This window comes from Giraffa tippelskirchi, chromosome 6, assembly GCF_054371585.1.
Source record: "Giraffa tippelskirchi isolate mGirTip1 chromosome 6, T2T-mGirTip1v1.2.pri, whole genome shotgun sequence".
Lineage (NCBI taxonomy): Eukaryota > Metazoa > Chordata > Mammalia > Artiodactyla > Giraffidae > Giraffa > Giraffa tippelskirchi.
Genome location: NC_137280.1, coordinates 100,533,859 through 100,558,375, shown reverse-complemented (window position 1 = coordinate 100,558,375; position 24,517 = coordinate 100,533,859). Strand labels below are relative to the sequence as shown.

Here is a 24,517-nt window from a genome sequence, read left to right as displayed (position 1 = left end):
AAGTTGAACATACCCCTTCCTCCATTCCTGTCTCTCACTCCCACCATCTGCTCCTCTTACTATTCTCTCTTATGGAGAATAACATCATGATTTGCCTCATTACCAAGCTAAGCTAAAATCCTTCTGCCTCAATCTCCATCTGCCTGTAATCAATAAGCAAACCCTATTTGTCCAAACTTCTCTTTGTTTGCCAGCATCTTTGTTCATGATTGCACCATCTCTGACCTGGATTCTTCAAACAGCTTTCTTACTGTTTCTCTGACCCTCCTCCAGGTCCTACTCCTCATTTCAGCCAGGCTGGCCTTTTTGAAGGTCAAAACTGTTGATCAGTGTGCCAACGGGTACCCTTCCATGAGTCCCGTTGCTGTCAGGACCAGTCTCAAACTTTATTGCCTGGTTCAGAAGGCCATTTTTGTGGCCTATCCCCTTTAACTTCTCTGGCCTCACTTCCATCTCCACCACAGCCAGGCTGAATTTCATTTCATCCCTTGTATACATCATGTTTTCTTATTTCTGGACCTGTGAACATGCAAGTTTCTTGGCATGATATCCTTTCTTTCTCAAGCTTTAACCTCTTTCCCCTTTTATCTACCTTGAAAACATCTACTGATTTTTTAGACTCAGTTTATGTCAAGTACTCCAGGAAAAAAGAATACCCTTGGTCTTCAATGTTGGATATGTATGTACCCCTTCCAAGTACTCCAGCAGACCATGTTGTCACAGACTTAAATGTCTCTATTCCCACTGTTGTCTGTGCCTAGTGTACTATCTGGCAATTATTTAACTTCTAATGAATATTTGCTGCATAACATTTAAATATCTTGGGTTGACCAAAAAGTTCATTCTTGTTCCTGAACAAACTTTTTGGCCAGCCCAACAGTATTTGTAAAAATAAAATCAGTATGACAATTCATGAAAACCATTATCTGATCTTGGGTTAATCCTATCTCCACCTCTAACTGGCTGTGTGATTTGATAATATTTAATTCGTTTGAAACCAGTTTGCTCATATGAAATAAGAAATAAGAAACAGTTTCCCTCCAGATTAAAAAAAAAAAAAAGGTAGGGGGGAAATTCCCCAGTGGTCCAGTAGTTAGGACTCTGAACTTCCACTGCATGGGACATGAGTTCAGTCCCTGGTTAGGAAGCTAAGATCCCACAAGCCAAGTGGTGCAGCCCATAAAAAAAAAAAAAAAATCAGAGTTGTATAAGGATCAATTTAAAATATCAAAGCTCTTATAAAGTGTTGTTTATCATCAAAATGATCTATAATAGATACTTATATCATTAGCAGGGTAGCACTTTTGATAATTTTGCAAAATGTATTAATCAAACACATCAGTCAGTCTATGGTGAATGAAATATACAATAGTTTTTATGTATTAGAGCAGTATGGAACAAAATGAAATATATAGGTCTTATAAAAATGCCCAAGTCTTTGGCACTTGAGAATGGAAGTGGCTATTTCTGTTAATACATGAATCTCTGGCTAGGAGAATTAAATATAAGGTATCAATGCAGTGGTGAACAGTTATTTTTAGAGGAAAAAAAAACATGCATGGCTTTAGCATTCAGGTATTTTGCATGCTCTGTGCTGAAATTTGGCTGATATCCATGTTTAATGCATATCTTGGAAAGGGTTGATCTCTTAAATCAAGACAGAGCCTGCCTGCCAAGTACTGGCATGTTACGTGGATCACTATAATGTCACAATCTCAAGGGTACACTCCAGGAAGGAAGATTGGTATCAAATGTTTATGTCATCTATAAAGCTAAAGTAAGTACAGTGAATTGACAGTATGTTGTGAAAGGAGAAATACAAAGATTTTTATCTGATTTCATGCTTAGAATGTGAATGAAATTTTTTAGACTAATTCCTTTCGACATTATTCATATATCTGGTTTGCTATTCTCTTCAATGAAGACTCCAGAAAGAGAATTATATATATATATGTACATATATATATATACCAGTATTAAAGTGTTGCAATTACAGCAGCTGTTTTTAAGTCCAAAGATATGACATAGTAAGCAGTCATTGAATAAACATAACCTACTTTGAGGTGTGAGAGCACATTGAAATGCTTTATTGCAGCTTATAATGGCATCTTAAAGGAAAATTTCAAAACCATGCACATTAAAGGCCGTGTTCCAACTCCTCAAAATTGTTCAGAGCAGTATTCAGAAGCCACATGTGAAAACTGTTCGAAATGTTCAATTCTGAAGGCTCATTTAACTGTCTGTCTTCTCTTTGCCAAGTGATACCCTGTTCCATGCCTCTGGCTGTTATTTGGTATTTATAGAATCCCATCAGCATACGTGGAACTTTACTGAAGACATAAGCGAAGATCAGTGTCAGAGACTGTAAACTATTTTCCATTCTATTTATATGAGCTTAATAAACAGTAAAGGGCCTGACTGGTGTCAAGCCAATAGAGTAGTAATGTAGCCTGGAAATTGCTCTGAAGTTTCAGATTTGGATAATCTTACTACTGGTGTTACCAAATACTACAGCTCCTCTGCAGAATACTTAGAAATAGAAACAGCACTTTAAAAAATATTATGCCACTCTTTGAGCCTGAAAGTCAAGTTTTTTGACTCTAATCACCCTCCTTTATTGCTTACGGAAGCTCTGAGGAAAATTGCCAGCCATTCAAGAATTCTTTACCTAGAACAGTAAGTCTAACCCTAGTCAGCATACATCCCAACATGCTTTCTGAGTAAACAATAAAGAAGGTTGACTGCTAGCTAGCACTTCAGCAGTTGGGCATTCTAGTGCATGTTCTCATGGGATTGTATTGCATTTCTAAACATCCTCACAATGGAAAATCTTATAAGAATTGTTCATCCTAGAAGCTCTTATTTCTCCCTTTAATAATTTTTCTCTTAGAAATTGCCAAATACATAGGATTGAAAATTAGTGTATTGGAATTCAGAAGTAAGACATCAAGAAAAGCTTCGTGAATAAAGTAAATCTTAAATAAGCAGAAATTGGATATGTTCTTATAATTAAAAGGGGTTCGTGCCAAAAGATATAAGCAGAAAATGGGAGTGTGCAAAATATTTTTCACAAAGAACACTTGGTCTGTGTGTAGTAGAAGTTTAGTGCCAAAAATAATAAGTGATACACTTAAAAATAATTTGAAGACACAATTCTTAAGAAGGAGGTTAATATTCATTGGATACCTGTTTTTTCCCTAGGCATCATCTCATTTACTACTCATAATAACCCTCTAGTATTATCTACTCTAGTAGTACATTATTTAACATATTATATTTTTTACTCAAAACTGTTTTGAAAAATAAAGCTTGAGATAAAAATACTTATGGATCGACTTTTGTTCATTTCTTTTTATCCACTCTGTATGTAGAAAAGCCATGTGCCTTGTTTTGTTCTCCTGTTGGAAAAGAACAGCCTATTCTTCTATCAGAAAAAGTGTTGGATGGAACTTCTTGTGGATATCAGGGATTAGATGTCTGTGCAAATGGCAGGTGTCAGGTAAGTCTTTCCAAAGGGTGAGTGTCTGCACTGAGGGAGGCTTGGGGGACCTTGGAGCAGCTGCACAGTATGGTGGAAAGCTCTGTACTAAGATTCAAAAGATTTGAATGTATTCCTGCCTCAACTGTGGTCTTCAGCAAGTCTGATCAACTTTGAAGTCCATTCTTTAATCTGTATAGTGAAGGGTTCAGACTAGAAAATCTATAATGTCCATTTCTAGCTGAAAGAATCTGACATATTTATTCAACAATGTACATATTACAGGCCTGAAGTTATGACACTTCGGGCATTTTATGTCAAAATATTCCAGTCCAAAAACTCAAGCACTCCAGTTCTCCATGTCTTGTGTCGAAGACTGAGTCATGTGGCCAAAACCTATAAAATCAGTCTTATTATTCATTAATGTTAAAATATTATCAACATTCTTGTATCAGCTGAATTTTAAATGTATATTCAATTTTTATTGTACGTAAACATTTCATTTGTCTTTTTTTGTTTTCTTTTTAAAAATAATCTCCATCTGTTATATGCATTTATGTGCTCTTCTTTGTCTTAGAAAAGTAGTCATTCTGTTCAAATAAATAGCATAGTGGGAAGATCAATGGCTAAAGCTCCGAATTTTGCCAGTTTCAGGTGTGCCACTATCACAGTTGCCTTCCCCTGGATGATAAATAAGCAGGAAATTTAATGCCAAGTGTTTTCATGATCAATATGTATATAGAGGGGGAAGGAGGCAGGACTGAGCACGGAGAGCAGTTGGGCTGGCACAGTCACAAAGCCTCAGCTGGCTTCATGAGGAACATTGCAGCTGGGATGGCTCTTCAAAGTTGTCTCCATCTGGGGAGAAAAAACCAAACCTTTTTAACCCCTATGTCCACTAGTGTTTGGATACAAGCTGTCCCAGGGGATGAGGGGGCTATGACCTTGGGAAAGGCAGTTTTCTTTAGGCTAGGCATTTTCTGGAAAGGGATGAAGGCTAAGAGCCATAAGCTGATACATTTCCCAGGCGTGGGAGGAGAAATGTGCATCCTTTAGAAATGAGAGAAGTATCTGAGTAGAGCAACACTCAGAATCCATGGCAGCCACTAGGAAACTATATTCTTGGGAAAATCACTTAAAATATGTGTGCATCCATTAACTAATCTGCAAAATGAAATAGGCCAGTGGTCATTGACTCTTTTGTGCAATACCCTCCTTTGAGAATTTGATGAAAGTTTTGGTTTCTTCCTCTAAAAATGCATGCCTGACCATACAAGCACACACACACACACCAAAATTTGAAAACAATTTGAAACTATGGATGGATCAGTCCAATAGAAGTATATAGACTTCTGGGTAAAAACTTGGAAACAATCTGAAACTTAAATGGTTTACCAGCTCTTAGATTCTTTATTTTGCCAGCATGCTATAATGTTTAAAGCATAGAATCATGGAATATAATTGGATATAAGAAACAGTCTTATAATTACATATTAATTTCCTTTATTCTTTAAGAGAATATGGCAGTAGCCTGGAATATAATTTTTCATTTGTTTAAAAATCATTGTAATTATTTACCTATAAACACTTGGTTTTCAGAGCCGTATATTGTACAGTTAAAACTTTCATTTTTATTTTATCATTTTATGTAAATGTCAGATTAGTATGACTTAAATGAGTTTATTTTTCAAAGAAAAATAAAAGAAAGTTATTTTCCCAACTATATGCCAAATACAAAAGCTTACATTGCTGTGCTTTTCACTTAACAGTATTGTGTAAGCCAGACCTTTTACAGAGTCCCTAACTAGATATTAAAATAACAGCAACAACAACACAAAATTCTGTGTAAGTGTTATGTGAGTCTGATGATTGTTCTTAATGTTCTGTGAAGTGGATTGTGACTTCTGATAGCTTTGGAATACTTCACCATTCTGGCTTTTTAACTAAAATGTTTCATTCATTCTTTTAATGTAATTAAAAACATGCTTCCTTTTTTTCTGACAACTCTATATACTGGGTTTGGCTGGAGTGTTTTGTTTTATCCTAAAATATACAACATTGAAGTTGAAAGTAAATTTCTAAACTTGATGAGTAGACTAAGGAGAGCAATTGAAAATAGACAGCTTTCTCCTGGTGACCCAGTTGGCCTCCCTGGCGTTTATATCCTGGAAAAGCATAGAGAAAGCTGTTTTTCTATATATTATTGTGGTATTCCCCTATCTTCAGCTACCAGTGGTACTTCAGGCACCTACCACCAGTTAAACAGTGTTGTCTTTTCCAAGACATTCATCCTCTTTATGTGGGCATATTTTGAAAAGTGTGGATACTTGTGACTACTGATTACAAGATGTGAATTTTTCCATCCTTATCTTAAATATACATGGTTATTGAGCCATGACATGATGTCTATCCCTGCCTTTTATTTTAGGTTTTAGAAACATATACTGTGCCAGTTACAAGGGTTACAAAAAGCTAGTAGACAACTAGGTACTCATTTATTCAATCATTTAACTACTATTTATTGAGTTTATTGTATTTACCAAGAAAGAAGCTAGATGCTAAGGATAGAATAATAAAGGTGCTTCCTTCAATTTCAAAACCACTCTAAACTTTCCATTTTCTCCTCATTTGTACATGAAGGCGAGTTTTTTTTTTCATTTTTTTAAATTTATTTACTTTTTTTCTTTACAGTATTGTATTGGTTTTGCCATACATTCACATGAATCCGCCATGGGTGTACATGTGTTCCCCTTCCAGAACCCCCCTCCCACCTCCCTCCCCATCCCATCCCTCTGGGTCATCCCAGTGCACCAGCCCCGAGCACCCTGTATCATGCATTGAACCTGGACTGGTGATTCGTTTCACATATGATAATTTACATGCTTCAGTGCCATTCTCCCATATCTTTTGGACTCTATGGAAGGAGAGATTTTTAATCCCAGGACTGTCTGGTCTTTTTATAGCTCTTGCTTAGTGAACTCTTCCCATGGCTTTGTTGTATTTTGAGAATTTCCTGCCGTGGCCACCTCTTTCATCCAGAATCATTCTCTCTCAGTTCAGTTCAGTTCAGTCGCTCAGTCGTGTCCGATTCTTTGCGACCCCATGAATTGCAGTACGCCAGGCCTCTCTGTCCATCACCAACTCCCGGAGTCTACCCAAACCCATGTTCATCGAGTTGGTGATGCCATCCAGCCATCTCATCCTCTGTCATCCCCTTCTCCTCCCGCTTCCAATCCTACCCAGCATTAGGGTCTTTTCCAATGAGTCACCCCTTCGCATGAGGTGGCCAAAGTATTGGAGTTTCAGCTTCAACATCAGACCTTCCAATGAACACCCAGGATTGATCTCTTTTAGAATGGATTGATTGGATCTCCTTGCAGTCCAAGGGACTCTCAAGAGTCTTCTCCAACACCACAGTTCAAAAGCATCAATTCTGCGGCACTCAGCTTTCTTCACCGTCCAACTCTCACATCCATACATGACCACTGGAAAAACCATAGCCTTGACTAGACGGACTTTTGTTGGCAAAGTAATGTCTCTGCTTTTAAATATGCTACCTAGGTTGGCCATAACCTTCCTTCCAAGGAGTAAGCGTCTTTTAATTTCATGGCTGCAGTCACCATCTGCAGTGATTCTGGAGCCCAAAAAAATAGTCTGACACTGTTTCCACTGTTTCCCCATCTATTTCCCATGGAGTGATGGGACCAGATGCCATGATCTTAGTTTTCTGAATGTTGAGCTTTAAGCCAACTTTTTCACTCTCCTCCTTCACCTTCATCAAGAGGCTCTTTAGTTCTTCTTCACTCTCTGCCATAAGGGTGGTGTCATCTGCATATCTGAGGTTATTGATATTTCTCCCGGCAATCTTGATTCCAGCTTGTGTTTCTTCCAACCCAGCGTTTCTCATGATGTACTCTGCATATAAGTTAAATAAGCAGGGTGACAATATACAGCCTTGACGTACTCCTTTTCCTATTTGGAACCAGTCTGTTGTTCCATGTCCAGTTCTAACTGTTGCTTCCTGACCTGCATACAGGTTTCTCAAGAGACAGGTCAGATGGTCTGGTATTCCCATCTCTTTCAGAATTTTCCACAGTTTATTGTGATCCACACAGTCAAAGGCTTTGGCATAGTCAATAAAGCAGAAATAGATGTTTTTCTGGAACTCTCTTGCTTTTTTGATGATCCAGCAGATATTGGCAATTTGATCTCTGGTTCCTCTGCCTTTTCTAAAACCATTTCTTCCCAAATAAGCTTTGATTCTCTGATCAGAGTTCTCCACTAATGCGTTGCTTTGTCTACTTCTTGAGACTGACATACCCCCCTTGACAAAAAGAAAGGATATTTTCTCTGTGCAGGTTAAATTGATTTTTGTTTTCTCGAGATATTCATCCTGCAGCTGTGTTTTGTAATCTGCTTCTTCCCCCACCCAACACCAACCACAGAAAAAGACCCTGGTTTTGTTTCTGTTTTATCTGATATTTTAAAATTTTATTTAAGTAATTGTAACTTGTTATAAATGGATGGATCATCAGTCAGTTTTGCAGCTTCTTCTTGATTAGGGGTAATTGTATAATTCTACCATTTATTTTAGCTACCACCAACGTATTAACTTATACCCTTTGACTATGCACAACTTTGTAAAATATCATCTTTTCTGAATATCAGTGGGAGACCGACATTATTCACTAGAAAAGAGTCAATATTTTAATCCAAGAGATGCATAGTTAACGTAGTTAACATTAACATAGTTCTTCTGGGAACATATAAAATTAATTATCCCACTGTTAATATTTTCTTATAGTAACCATAGGTTATAAGCAGTTCTTGCTCACTTGTGTTAAGATTCCAAAGAAGATGGGGAATAGAAATTTATTTATGAACTGTCATGAGTGTAAACATTTATGTTTGGTTTGCACAAGTTAATATTTAATATTCAGCATTTATTTAGCAGCCTCTTTAGAAGTAAAGCCAACCATACGGTGAAGAGCATCTGTTCTATGCTGAGTAGAATGAATTCAATCAATCATGTTACATTTAATAGAAATGTGATTTCTTTTAGGATTTATGTAAATTGCATTTGTCTCAATAAGAGTTTTCTGAATTACTTTGGGATGTCATTTTATTTTTAATATAAGAAAATATAATTTTATCACTGCCCTACTATTCGGTCACTTTACAAATGATATTATTTGATATGAGCTTGCTATATTAGTTTGCACCAGCAAATGTGGAGTTTTACTAGTTCATCAAATAAATATGTCTAGTTTGTAGACCAGCTTGCTATATTAGTTTGCACCACGAATGTGGAGTTTTACTAGTTCGTCAAATAAATATGTCTAGTTTGTAGACTAGGCTTGCCCTGAAGTAGTCATTGAAAAAGAAAAAGCTCACTTTATGATATACTGTCATTCTCTTGTTGCAGAAAGTTGGCTGTGATGGTATATTAGGGTCTCTTGCAAGGGAAGATCATTGTGGTGTGTGCAATGGCAATGGAAAATCATGCAAAATCATTAAAGGAGATTTTAATCACACCAGAGGAGCAGGTGATTATTTTTTTTTTCAAAATTACTAATCCAAACAGTCTTTGGGGACAGAGATTACATTGAACTTGACTTAGAAATCACATTTCTGATTGTTGAAGACTTTTGTAATGGGTATTGAATGATTTTTCATGATGACATATACTACATGTGATATGAGCCAGAAATGCTAACAAGCCCATTTCCCAATACTGAGAATATGAAATCATCTGTTGTGCATTTAATAAATTGGAGCAGCAAGGGAATAATCTAATTTGCATTGGCTAATATTATCAGATTTCTACAGACCTCATCCTCCAATGCACAGTATTGATGTCTAACAGAGAATAATAATTTCTAACAGCCTGAAGCAACTATTGAGAGTATTAGTCTTCAGGTTTTCAGCTTTCTATTTTTTTTATTATTTTCTTAATGTGTTTATTAAGTTCAAAAGAAATACATTTTTGAAAGCAGAATCTGTAGCAGTGTAGCATGTTGAAAACTATAACAGGAAATCAGAAGATGTGGGCTGATAGTCCAGATATATTAAGAGCAGGAACACATCCTCTCTTGTTTTCTTTCCTCATCTATAAACACTCATAGGGGATATGAGGATGAACAGACGATGAATGATCTATGTAGTGTGAATTTTAAAGTGATCCACAACAAAAAGTGATATTATCTGCACTGAAATATAATGACTCACAAGTAAGCTTTATATACAGAAAATCCTTTAAACCCAAGCCTTCAAGTTTACTGGGAGGAAGCAGATATTTTATGTTTACATTAGTGTCTTACCTGAACATCTGTTTATTGAACTATCTTAGTATTTATGGTTGATTTTCATTGTCATTTATATGCTTATACTACATACATCGACTTTTTCCCTGTTTTAAATTTCTTGTTCAGAAACCGAAAGATGTGCCCCCAAAATATATAGTTTAATACGAAGAATAAGCCTTTTATATTTGAATAATCAAGAAAACTGAGTTCATGCTAGATTTTTTAAAAAGCCCCTAAGAAGAGAAAATTAGACACAGCCCTCAAATATATAACCTTTCTTTTGGTCCCAGCAGAAAATAAAAGATAAGTGAGCTTGAAGAACTTGAAGCCTAAAAATAACTAAGGCCCGGAGTAAATTGCAGATCAAAATCTCAGTCTCCGAAGTTGTGAAACAAGGTGACAGGTCCTGAAAGGCAAAATCTGTCAGAACTCATTTAGAAAAGTCAGACGAAGCTGTAACAGGCTCCCAGACTTCCATCTAAGAATTACAGTCACAATAAGCTTTTCAGCCTGATTGTTTTTTTTTTTTTTTTCTGATTGTGATGGGAGATGTTTTTATCATGCAAAAATTAAAATGATGTCTGAAGAGATTTAAAGATACTAGAACTTTTGAAGCCTATTCCTGCATAATTGTTTACCTGCATAGAAACAGTTCACCGAGGAATACTGATGCACATTCAGCACTGGTAGTTTTTTTTAGTAATAATAACACTTAATTTTACAACTAAACTTAGACAACAGAAATTGCAGTTAAAAACCAGTAATGCTGTTCATTCTGACTACAGTTAGATGAATACATTCCTCCCCCTGCCTCGATTTCTACTTCAAATCTCCTTTGTTTTTATTACACTTTTAATTTCTACTTTTGTTTTAGTTTCTAAATTATATTAACAGCCTCTGATATTTGGAAGATGTCTAAAATGCCTACAATATTGGGAATATCAGAGACTAATACTGTTATTTCCTTACAACAATCTGCTGTGCTTGTAGTTCTCTGCTAGTTTAAAACTGTTCATGGAAGAAACTGGAATTCTTAACTTGAACCATAAGGCCTTGTGTGGTGTTGTTCCTACTTGTCTCACTGGTATCAACTTTACCAAGGTCACTTTCCTACTCGACGCTGCAACCAGTAGATTTGGTACAGGTGCTCAAGCTGACCATGCTTTCTCTAGCACCTTGCATTTAAAAATATTGATCTCTTAGCTTTGCCTGGTTGTTGTTGTTCAGTTGCTAAGTCGTGTCCGACCCTTTGTGACCTCATGAACTGCAGCATGCCAGGCTTCCTTGTCCTTCATTATGTTCCTGAGTTTGCTCAAACTCATGTCTATTGAGTCAGTGATGCCACCCGACTATCTCATCCTGTCACTCCCCTTTCCTCTTGCCTTAAATCTTTCCCAGCATCATAGTCTTTTCCAATAAATGAGTCGGCTCTTCACATCAGGTGGCCAAAATATTGGCACTTCAGCATCAGTCTTTCCAATGAATGAATATTCAGGGTTGATTTCCTTTAGGATTGACTGGTTTGATCGCCTTGCTGTCCAAGGGACTCGCAAGAGTCTTCTCCAGCACTACAATTCAAAAGCATCACTTCTTCAGTGCTCAGCTTTCTTTATGGTCCAACTCTCACATCTGTACATGACTACTGGAAGAACCATAGCTTTGACTGTACGGACCTTTGTTGGCAAAGTGATGTTTCTGCTTTTTAATAAGCTATCTAGATTTGTCATAGTTTTTCTTTCAAGGACCAAGCATCGTTTAGCATTCAGGTCTCAATTCAGATGTCACTTCTTCAATGAAGTGTTCCCTGAACAACCTCCACCTCCTATCTCTCTGTATGGATACACTACTGGTATCCCTAGAGTTGAGTTGTATGGTAATTTTGTAATTTTACACTCTTTGATCTTTCCTTTCCTACTATAAAGATCAGTGAGGAAAAATATCATGGCTAATATTTGTTCAATACCCTAGTCCTAATGACCAACATAGTGTGTGATTCATTAACATTTGTAACGTAATGAATAATAAAACATTACATCATTAAGAACTTTAAAAAACAAAAATCTGTATGAGTCTTTAATTATGCTGTGGGCCTCATCTACTTGTGACTTTAGGAATGCTGTATTCATTTCTCTTGAGACAATTTTATCCTTATAGTTTATGGACTTCCTAGAATTTCTTGCAGGAATTGCAGCCCTATTTTGGCCTAGTTGGCCATACACACTGTATATATTGTATGAGTAACACATGTGCAGACACATGTGGGTGTTTTCAGTCCCTGTGCTCTATTTAGAGTTTTCTAAATCATTTTTGTTGGAGCTAGAAAATCAACTTAAGAGAATTTTTGTTCCTTAGCATATATATCATGTATTTCATTTTAATTTGCCTGGACAGGGGTTGATTTGTTAAGGGATTTTTAAAGGTAAATTGTATATTTGGCCACTTGTGGAACTATATAGTTATCAATATACATTTAGAGGAGGGTGGGCATAAAATCCATTATTCTTAGTACGAGAGATGATGACACTAATCCAGCACAAGGAATGCATGCTCTTAGACTTTTTATTTGTCTGTTTGCCGCAGCAGTAAGAGAGCCATAGTGTCATGCATTCTACCCTGTGAAATAGTAGTAGCGTGCTCTAGCTGTAATGAGACAGATCTGAGTTCAAAGCTTGCATCGGCTAATTGCTGACAAGGCAGTCTTGAAAAAGGCAAGTTTTTTTTTTTTTTTCTCTACCTTTATTTTCCAATCTATTAAATATCTACCTTGGATGATATCATTATGGCTGAATGAAATAATTTATATTAACTATCTACAGTTGTGACTAGCACATAGCAATTGTTCAAAATATAACATTTATCATTGTTACTACCATGGAGATAATGATTACCTTGGGCATTTCAAGATGGCCAATTAAGAATGGGATCTCTGGTTATAAAAGAGGATGTTCCTATGTACATACGATGCAAACTGTCTGATGTGAGAATCAGGTGCATGACCTTGACATCATAGTCTTTATTTCAGCTTCTGAGCCCAATAATAGCCACTCGTATGTTCACTTCTTTTAAAAATATGCAGTCTCAATTGTGCTAAATAGCTTATTTACTGAAAAATATCTAGAGCCCCAGATTTTAGCTATCCCTCATCAAATGTCTTTGCTTAATACTTTTCTTCCTTGCTTTCTTCTTTAAACGCAATCTAACTCACCTATCCTCCAAGCTGTTTCTACTGAATAACAGAGAATTGCTCTGGATATATCTATAAACTTATACATAACTGTTGTCCTAAAATACAACATGCCTCTGGGTTTACTGCTAAACTCAAACAGGAATTTACAGTTACTGCCTCTACTTTTCTGTATCCACTCTTCATTTTTAACAATCCTGAAATTTATCATCTTCTCCAAACACCTTAATTTGCTCAGAGATGAATAGTTACCTCTTGCTTGTGACATCTCCTTAGTCATCTTTCTCTTTGATGTCTGTACAGGTTTTTGTGCCAGTACTCTTCTTAAAATATTCTAATCTATAAGATCCCACTATACCAAAATAGCCAGATTTCTACTTTCTTGGGATTATTCCTTTTCTGTATTCTTTCCTTTTTTTTTTTTTTTTTTCAATCTTTCTGTTAAAAACCGTAACTGTCACCAAGGTTAAGTCTTTGACTTCTTCCATCTCTCAGTTTTCTCCATTGACTCCCGTGGGTTCAGTTAGAAAGCCTGACCTTACCCTGCAGTTCCATATTTCCAGAGTTCTTACTGGATATTTTTTATTAGTGTGTTATACTGTTTTGTTGAGTACAAACTGAAAAACTTGTCAGATTATTACCCAAACTTGACTGTGATGTTTTTATAAATGATGACTGTATTCTCACATAAGTAATAATAAAACAGTGTGTTCAGTGGTTATGTCCTCACTTTCTGTTGGTTCTCAAACTCAGAATTTTTTTTTTGCTTTACAATGCCTCCTAGATTTTCTGCCTTAGCCTCTAGCACTCCCGGATTTTGACATTGGCCTCCTGATACTGCTTTCCACAGCCATATCACTGGGGCTCTTCGAAAGTATCAGATAAAACCTCTCCAAACCAGTATCTAATTACCTCCTTGCTGTAGAATGTTCAGTAGCTTCAAGTGGTAAATTCAGTGTCTTGGGCATGCATTTAAATTCTCTTAATATAACCATCTTCTTACACCTTCTCATTCTGTCAGAGTTATTTTGTGTGGTAGAAAAAATAACACTTACCATGTTACTTTTCTCTACATATGGTGAACTCACTCTTTTTTATATACAGTTGACTAAAGGTTTGAACTGCATGGGTCCACTTATATATGGATTTTTTTTTTAACAGTAAATACTACAGTACACACAATCTGCAGGTTTTAAGTCTTCAAATATAGAACCACAGATACAAAGGAACCACATATACAGAGGGTCCATTACTTATACTCAGATTTTTTACTACAGGGCATATTAGCACTCTTAGCTCATGCATTGTTTTGTTTAAGGGTCACTTGTATATCCAAATCCTATCCATTCTTCAAAGACAGTTAATCTTTTTGCTTCTTTATGAAGCTTTCTTTGACTATATGAAATGTTCTCTTCCCTGAATCATTGTTATTCCTGCCGGTGCCAGTGTTACTCAAACATCAGTAATGTATAGAACCACTTAAAACGGGGGGGAAATCCCACTTCTGAGTTAAAATAGCAGCAAAACTTCTGAATGGTGATGTGATCAGAGAAGGGGATGGTTTAAACAACTTTAATATACATTCTTCATTGGAAAATTAGCCATTTTATTTTGAATATGATCTTTTAAGCTTAATTTTGGAAGTTTTATTTAACTCATTTTTATGTAAGATATTTGTGTCTTATCTTTCCAATTCGATTCTAAACTCATTGAGTAAAGAAATCATCTTATCTCATTCCTGTATGCAAATAGGAAGGAAGTATTTGTTTATATTTTCATTGCTGCATACTGTGTTCATGTAACGAAATGGAAGTACTTATATGATTTAGTATTACTAAAAATGTCTTCTCTATTGGAAATGCTGATTTGAAAAGCACAGACCTCTAATCCCAGGCCCTGCCACCAGGTGGGGTGTCTGCTACCTTTTAGTAAACAGCAAATAATTGTCAACAGTTTCAGGAATTTGAATAATTAATCAACAGGAGACAACTCTGGGATTAGCTATTATACCTTTTTATCAGTAGCTTTGAAAATTAGACTTTTATTAGAGCTATGTGTAGCTATACAGAAATACTGAGAAGAATATTTAATGTTTTAATATAATTTAAAAACATAACTATTCAGCAAAAGTTGGCATCTGCTCAGTCTCTGTTCTACACCAAATAAAATCTTGATTTTGAGTTTTTGTGCGTACTTTTTCTTCTATCCAACTTTATCTTACCCTCTTGTTTCACTTTAGGCATTACATTCCTAACCACTGCTAAAGTATATTTCCTAAAAAATACCTAATTATATCTTGCTCCTAGCCATCTGATCCCTTCCATGGTGACATCAGATTGCCTGATGTGGCCTTACTTATTATCTTACTTAGTTATCTTAGTATCTTACTTGTCTCCAGCTCAAGTTTCAAAACCCTTTGTTCATTTCCCAGGGAAGGCTTGGTCTTTCTCATCCAACACTCAACTATTTCAGGGACACACATCCACCATCTGTATGCTCTCCAGCTATATTTCCTCCTTCCCTACACTTTCTGATTTACAGGAGTTAAGTTAATTTGCTCTGTTCCAGGATTCACTGTGTTTCTAACCAAGCTAACCCATTGTGCTTTTTCTCACCTTACTATTCATAAGCTGTTGGGAAGCTTTTTAGCATAGAATACAGTCACCCATTTGCTCATGATAGTTTTGTATTCTCAGTGTTGCTCCAAAAAACTTCTCAACTTGAATTTATGACAGCTTTTATAGATAATTTTTTTCTTTATATAGGTATTGAAGTATCACATCAAAAGCCAAAACCAAAAGAAAAATAGGGGAAGTCAATGAAGAAAAAGGAATTAGAAGAAACTCAAGATGTATTTCATGTTTTATTGACTTTTACAGGTTATGTAGAAGTGCTGGTGATACCTGCTGGAGCAAGAAGAATCAAAGTTGTGGAAGAAAAGCCAGCACACAGCTATTTAGGTAACCTGTGTTAAAGACACAGAGCCCATCCAAGTTCAAGCTTAGCTGCCTTGTCCTGAGAGTTCTGTGATGACCAGAACATCAGTGTGTTTCTAGTTACATATATGAATTTCCCAGGAAGCACCTCTTGTCAAATAGGAATTTTTTTCCTTCCGTCCCAGGGACTTCCCTGGAGCAAAAGCAATGTGGTTGACTATGCTTTTTTTGGCAGCAGAGGCAGGGGGTAGTTATTAATTACTTCTTCATGTTAGTCCACATTAAGGAACAAATACTCATTGCAGGATTTTGATATGTTTTATTTCATATACATATATATATTTCATATATGCATACACGTAAATGTATACATATCCATGTTTGTTGCATGTGCAAATGCATACATAGATATGTATGTGTGTGTGTGTGTGTATTTGCTGATTGTTCTATAATTTGGAAATCTTGTGGGATTCTTAAAAAAAATTCTATGTACTAAGAGGGCTTGCTCTTTTAATGGAAGACAGTGCGCTTTTTTGCCTCACTTCAGGTGTATGCATCTATGAAGAAAGTTTTTTGTTTTTAATTTTGAAATAGAAAAGTTGGCTTATAATATTTTGTAATTTTCAGGTTTACTGCATAGTGTTGACATATGCATACATTATGAAATGGTCACCACGATAAGTCTAGTAACCATCTGTCCCCAAACAAAGTTATTACAATGTTAGTGATCATATACTATACGACCTGCATTGCTTATTTCATCACTGGAGCTTTTTATCTCTTAATACCTTTCACCTATTTCATGTACCCACTACCCCTTCCCTCTGTCAGTCACCCCTTTGCTCTGTGTATCTAAGAGTTGCTTTTTATTTTGATTTGTTTGCTTGTTTTCGTTTTTTAAATTCCACATGTATGTGAGATCATACAGTATTTGTCTTTCTTTGTCTGACTTATTTCATTTACCATAGTATCCTCTAGATATAAATATTTGTTGCAAATGGCAAGATTTCTTTTTCTTTTGGATGATTAATAGTCCATTGTGTATATAAACAACACTGAAATACTTTCTCACACCATATACAGAAATAAACTCAAAATGGATTAAAGTTTTAAATTAAAAACCTGAAACCATAAAATTCCCAGAAGAAAGCATAGGTAGTACTTCTTTGACAGCAGTCTTAACAATTTTTTTTTTTTTTTTTGATTTGTCTACCTAGGCAAGGCAAACGAAAGCAAAAATAACCAAATGGGACTATGTCAAACTAAAACCTGTTAACAATGACAGGTTCTATCTTCTTTATCCATTCATCTATCATTGGACACTTAGACGTATGAATGCTTCTATATCTTGACTATTGTAAATAATGCCACACTGAAGATCAGGGTGCTTATCTCTTTTTGAATTAGTACTTTTATTTTCTTTGAGTTAATACATAGGAGCAAAATTGCCGGACCATATGGAAGTTCTGTGTTTAACTTTCTAAGGAATTTCCCTACTGCCTTCCATAGTAACTATACCAATTACAGTCCCACCAATAGTATAGAAGATTTTCTTTTTTCCACATACTGCCAACACTTGTTTTTGTCTTTTTGATGATAACCATTCTGACAGATATGAGGTGATATTTCATCATGGTTTTGATTTTCATTCTCCTGATGATTAGTTATTCTGAGCATCTTTTTATATATACCTGTTGATAATCAGCATGTCTTTGAAAAAATTTTCTCTTCAGAGCCTCTGCCCAATTTTTAACAGGATTGTTAACGGATTTTTTATGTTGGTTGTATGAGTACTTTGTATATTTTGGATATTAACTTCTTACAGGATATCAGTTCAGTTCAGTTCAGTTGCTCAGTCATGTCCGACTCTCTGCGACCCCATGAACCACAGCACGCCAGACCTCCCTGTCCATCACCAACTCCTGGAGTTCACCCAAACTCATGTCCATTGAGTTGGTGATACCATCTAACCATCTCATCCTCTGTCGTCCCCTTCTATTCCTGCCTTCAATCTTTCCCCAAATCAGGGTCTTTTCAAATGAGTCATCTCTTCTCATCAGGTGGCCAAAATTGGAGTTTTAGCTTCAACATCAGCGCTTCCAATGAACACCCAGGACTGATTTCCTTTAGGATGGACTGTTGGATCTCCTTGCAGTCCAAGGGACTCTCAAGAGTCTTCTCCAACACCACAGTTCAAAAGCATCAAATTTTCTGCACTCAGCTTTTTTTATAGTCCAACTCTCACGTGCATACATGACTACTGGAAAAACCATAGCCTTGACTAGATAGACCTTTGTTGGCAAAGTAATGTCTCTGCTTTTAAATATGCTATCTAGGTTGGTCATAACTTTCCTTCCAAGGAGTAAGCATCTTTTAATTTCATGGCTGCAGTCAACATCTGCAGTGATTTTGGAGCCCCAAAAAATAAAGTCAGCCACTGTTCACACTGTTTCCCCATCTATTTGCCATGAAGTGATGGGACCGGATGCCGTGATCTTAGTTTTCTGAATGTTGAATTTTAAGCCAACTTTTTCACTCTCCTCTTTCACTTTCATCAAGAGGCTCTTTAGTTCTTCTTCACTTTCTGACATAAGGGTGGTGTCATCTGCATATCTGACGTTATTGATATTTCTCCCGGCAATCTTGATTCCAGCTTGTGTTTCTTCCAGCCCTGTGTTTCTCATGATGTACTCTGCATATCAGTTAAATAAGCAAGGTGACAATATACAGCCTTGACGCACTCCTTTTCCTATTTGGAACCAGTCTGTTTTTCCATGTCCAGTTCTAATTGTTGCTTCCTGACTGCACACAGGTTTCTCAAGAGGCAGGTCAGGTGGTCTGATATTCCCATCTCTTTCAGAATTTTCCACAGTTTATTGTGATCCACACAGTCAAAGGCTTTGGCATAGTCGATAAAGCAGAAATAGATGTTTTTCTGGAACTCGCTTGCTTTTTCAATGATCCATCGGATGTTGGCAATTTGATCTCTGGTTCCGCTGCCTTTTCTAAAACCAGCTTGAACATTTGGAAGTTCACAGTTCACATATTGCTGAAGCCTGGCTTGGAGAATTTTAAGCATTACTTTACTAGCGTGTGAGATGAGTGCAATTGTGCAGTAGTTTGAGCATTCTTTGGCATTGCCTTTCTTCGGGATTGGAATGAAAACTGACCTTTTCCAGTCCTATGGCCACTGCTGAGTTTTCCAAATGTGCTGGCATATTGAGTGCAGCGCTTTCACAGCATCATCTTTCAGGATTTGGAATAGCTCAACTGGAATTCCATCACCTCCACTAACTTTGTTCGTAGTGATACTTCCTAAGGCCCATTTGACTTCACATTCCAGGATATCTGGCTCTAGGTGAGTGATCGCACCATCGTGATTATCTGGGTCGTGAAGATCTTTTTTGTATAGTTCTTCTGTGTATTCTTGCCACCTCTTCTTAATATCCTCTGCTTCTGTTAGGTCCCTACCATTTCTGTCCTTTATTGAGCCCATCTTTGCATGAAATGTTCCCTTGTTATCTCTAATTTTCTTGAAGAGATCTCTAGTCTTTCCCATTCTGTTGTTTTCCTCTATTTCTTTGCATTGATCGCTGAGGAAGTCTTTCTGGTAACGTCCATGTGTAGAGTGTTTTCTTGTGTTGTTGGAAGAGGGTGTTTGTTATGCCCAATATATCTTACAGGATATATTGTTTGCAAATATCTTCTCCCATTCAGTAAGCTGCCTTTCCATTTGTTGACAAGTTTTTAGTTTGACATATTCCCAGTTTTTTTTTTTTGCTCTTTTTTGCCTTGCCTGAGTAGACAACCTCCCCCCAACCCCCTGCCAAATATTGCTAAAACTGCTGTCAAAGAGCATACTATCTATGCTTTCTTCTAGGAATTTTGTGGTTTCAGGTCTTAAATTTAAAACTTTGATCCATTTTGAGTTTATTTCTGTATACGGTGTGGGAAAGTAGTTCAGTTTGGTTCTTACGCATGTAGTTGTCCAGTTTTCTAAACACCATTTGTAGAAGAGCTGTCCTTCCTCAGTGTATATTCTTGTCTCCTTTGTCATAGGTTAATTAACCATAAAAACATTAATTTATTTCTGGTCTTTCTGTTCTATTGATCAGTGTCTGTCTTTCTCCATGTTTGGTACCAGACTCTTAATTACTGCTGCTTTGTAGTATCATTTAAAATGAGGGTGTGTATGATACCTACAGCTTTATTCCTCTCCTTCAAGATTTCTTTGGCTATTCAGGGTCTTTTCCAAATAAATTTTAGAATTATTTGTCCAAATTCTCTGGAAAGTGCAAGCAGTATTTTGATAAGGGTTGCAATAAATTTGTAGATTGCCTTAAGTGGTATGGTCATTTTAACAATAAAAATTCTTCCAATTTATGAGTTCAGTGTATCTTTCCATCACCTATTGTTGTCTTCGGTTTCTTTCATTAACGCCATATAGTCTTCCAATACAAGTCTTGTACCTTCTTAGTTAGATTTACTCTTAAATATTTTATTCTTTTTGATGTAATTATAAATGGGATTGTTTTCTTATTTTCCTTTTCTGATGATTCATTGCTAGTATTTAGAAGTGCAACAGATTTCTGTGTATTGATTTTGTATTCTGCTACTTTTCTGAATTCATGTATTAGTTCTAATAGTATTTTGGTGGCATCTTTAGGATTTTTTGCATATAGTATCATGTCATATGCAACGAGTGATAGTTTTACTTCTTTCTTCCAGTTTGGATTGTTTTTGTTTTTCTTGTCTGACTGTTGTGGCTAGAACTTCCCATACTATGTTGAATGAACATGGTGAGCATAGGCATCCTTATCCTGTTCCTGATTTTAGAGGAAATGCTTTCACCTATTGACCATTGAGTAAGATGTTGACTGTACTTTTGTCATATCTGGCCTCATTAAATATCGAGGTATATGTCTTCTATTTCCACATCGTGAAAAGCTTTTTTATTCTAAATAAATGTTGATGTTGTCAAAACCTTTTTCTGCATCTTTTGAGATGACCTTTTTTTTTAAATTGTTCACTTTTTTACCTGGCGTATCACATTGATTTGTGAATATTGCACTATCCTTTCACTTCTGAGAGGATCTAACTTAATCATGATATAGTGATCCTTTTAATGTATTGTTGAATTTTATTTTCTAGTCTGTTTTTTTAAGATTTTTGGATCTGTGTTCATCAGGAATATTGACCTGTAATTTTCTTTTCCTGTGTTGTCTTTGTCTAATTTGGTATCAGGGTGATACTTGCCTCATGGAATGAATTTTGAAGTGTTCCTTCCTCTTAAATTTTGGGGAATAATTTGAGAAGGATAAATTTGAACTCTTCTTTAAATATTAGGTGAATTTACCTGTGGAGCTATCTGGTCCTTGAGTTTTGTTTATTGGAAATTTTCTGATTAATGAATCAATTTCATTACTGGGAATTGGTCTTTCATACTCTCTATTTCTTCCTGATTCAGTCTTGGGACATTGCATATTTCTAGGAATTTATTCATTATTTATAGGTTATCTATCCGATTTTTTGTATATAATTATTCATACTGTATTTTGTGGTGTTGATTGTAACTTTTTTTTTCATTTCTGATTTTATTTCATTTGGCGCTTGAGAAAATATTTTTAAATTCTTAAGTATTGCTTCTGGAAAAAATTGTATCAACTATTTTACTTAGGCCAATTAATAATTTTTAAATATATGAAAGAAAATAATATATTGTCAGAATATCTATTGCTTATAAGTTAATATTTCAAGCTAATTAAGTCATGTAAAATTCTCTTTTATAGTCATGGCATTCACTGACATCTAATATTACATGTCTGGCAAAAGGCTATTCTTCCAGAATTTAAGCATCATATTTATATTATCTTTTTTCAAATTATTATATTTTTAGCTTATATTGGAGTAGGGTTTCCCAGGTGGCTCTGGTGGTAGAGAACTTGCCTACCAATGCAGGAGATGTAAGAGATGCAAGTTCGATCCTTGGGTTGGTAAGGTCTCCTGGAGGAGGGCCTGGCAACCCATTGCAATATTTTTGCCTGGAGTATCCCATGGACAGAGGAGCCTGGCGAGCTATGGTTCATAGGGTCACAGAGAGACATGACTGAAGCTACTTAGCACAACACACACAGCACATAGTTGATTTACAATGTTTTGTTAGTTTCAGGTGTACTGCAAAGTGATTCAGTCACATTTAACCTTTTTCAGATTTCTTTTCCATTTAAGTTATTGTAGAATATGGAGTGGAGGTCCCTATGCTATACAGTAGGTACTTATTGATTACTTATTTTATATAATAGTGTATGTGTTAATAGCAACCTCCTAATTTATACTTCCCTTCCACCTTTTCCCTTTGGTAACTGTAAGTTTGTTTTCTAAGTCTGAATCTGTTTCTGTTTTCTAAATAAATTTATTTGTATCATTTTTTTAGATTCCGCACATAAGTGATATCACATCATATTTGTCTTTGTCTGACGTACTTCATTTAGTATGATAATCTCCATGTCCATCCATGTTGCTACGAATAGCGTTATTTCACTCTTTTCTATGACTGAGTAATATTCCACTGTATACATGTACCACATCATCTTTAATCATTCATCTGTCAGTGCACTTTTATGCTGCTTCCATATCTTGGCTATGATAAATAGTGCTGCAGTGAATATTAGGGTGAATGTATCTTTTCAAATTCTGGTTTTCTCCAGATACATGCCCAGAAATGGGATTGCAGGACCATATGATAGCTCTGTTTTTAGTTTTTTAAGGAACCTCCATACTGTTCTCCATAGTGGATATACCAGTTTACATTCCCACCCACAATGTAAAAGTGCTCCCTTTTCTGCACACCTTCTCCAGCACTTAACCATTTGTAGACTTTTTGATGATGGCCATTTTGACTGATGTGAGGTGATAACTCACTTATGGTTTTGATTTGCATGTGAGAGTTGGACGGTGAAGAAAGCTGAGTGCCGAAGAATTGATGCTTTTGAACTGTGGTGTTGGAGAAGACTCTTGAGAGTTCCTTGGACTGCAAAAAGATCCAACCAGTCCATCCTAAAGGAGATCAGTCCTGGGTGTTCATTGAAAGGACTGATGTTGAAGCTGAAACTCCAATACTTTGGCTACCTCATGCGAAGAGTTGACTCATTGGAAAAGACCCTAATGCTAGGAAGGTTTTGGGGGCAGGAGGAGAAGGGGACGACAGAGGATGAGATGGTTGGATGGCATCACCAACTCAATGGACATGGGTTTGGGTGCACTCAGGGAGTTGGTGATGGACAGGGAGGCCTGGCGTGCTGTGATTCATGGGGTTGCAAAGAGTCGGACATGACTGAGCAACTTAACTGAATAATTAATGATTTTGAACATATTTTCATTTGTTTTTTGGCCAGCTATTTGTTTTCTCTGGAGAAATGTCTCTTTAGATCTCATGCTCATATTTTGACTGTTTTTTTTATATTGAGCAACATGAACTGTTTGCATAATTTGGAAATTAATCCCTTGTAAGTCACACCATTTGCAAATATTTTCTCCCATTCTGTGGGATTTTTTTTTTTATCATTTCTACTTTTAAGTTTAATTAGGTTTGTTTATTTTTGTTTATATTTTCATTAATCTAGGAGGTGGATCCAATAAGATGTTGCTGCAATTTATTTCAAAGAGTGTACTGCACATATTTCCCTCTAAGAGTTCTATAGTATCTAGTCTTACATTTAGGTCTTTATCCATTTTGAGTTTATTTTTGTATCTGGTGTTAGAGAATGGCTACTCAGTTACCCATTGTTGCTTAGTAGCATATTATTTAGCCTTTGTATATCTGTGGTTTTTACACTTTTTTCTTGTAATTTATTCCTTGTTGAATAGTGTTGTGGTTGAAATAGATGCTTCATATGATTTCAGTTTTCTTAAATTTACCCAGGCTTGCTTTGTGTCCCAACAAGTGGTCAATCCTGGAGAACATTCCATGTGCATGTGAGAACAATGTATATTCTGCTGCTTTTGGATGGACTGCTTTATATCAATTAAGCCTATTCAGTCTATTCTCTCATTAAGGCCTATGTTTCTTTATTGATTTTCTCTCTTGATGATCTGTCCATTGATATAAGTGAGGTGTTAAAGTCCCCCACTATTATTGTGTTACTGTCAATTTCCCCTTTTATGACTGTTGCTATTCAGTCACTCAGTCGTGTCTGACTCGTTGTGACCTCGTGAACTGCAGCACACCAGGCTTCCCTATCTTCACCATCTCCTGGCACTTGCTCAAACTCACGTCCACTGAGCTGGTGATGCCATCCAACCATCTTGTCCTCTGTCATCCCCTTCTCCTCCTGCCTTCAATCTTTCCCAGCATCAGGTTCTTTTCTAATGAGTCAGCTCTTCGTATCAGGTGGCCAAAGTATTGGAGCTTCAGCTTCAACATCAGTCCTTCCAATGAATATTCAGGATTGATTTCCTTTAGAATTGGCTGGTTTGATCTCATTGCAGTCCAAGGGACTCTCAAGAGTCTTCTCCAATACCACAGTTCAAAAGCATCAATTCTTCGACACTCAGCCTTCTTTATAGTCCCAACTCTCACATATATATATATGACTGCTGGAAAGACCATAGCTTT

At 36.2% G+C, this 24,517-nt stretch overlaps 1 protein-coding gene across 1 annotated transcript in view; it reads left to right on the top strand.

The window, feature by feature from the left end:
• Positions 1–24,517, top strand: part of ADAMTS19 (ADAM metallopeptidase with thrombospondin type 1 motif 19) — a 256,274-nt gene that overhangs the window by 166,893 nt on the left and 64,864 nt on the right. Inside the window, exons 14-16 of the mRNA XM_081501839.1 lie at positions 3,372–3,499; positions 8,904–9,024; positions 15,847–15,927. Of these exons, the coding sequence (XP_081357965.1) occupies positions 3,372–3,499; positions 8,904–9,024; positions 15,847–15,927 (330 nt within the window). The remainder of the gene's footprint in view (positions 1–3,371; positions 3,500–8,903; positions 9,025–15,846; positions 15,928–24,517) is intronic.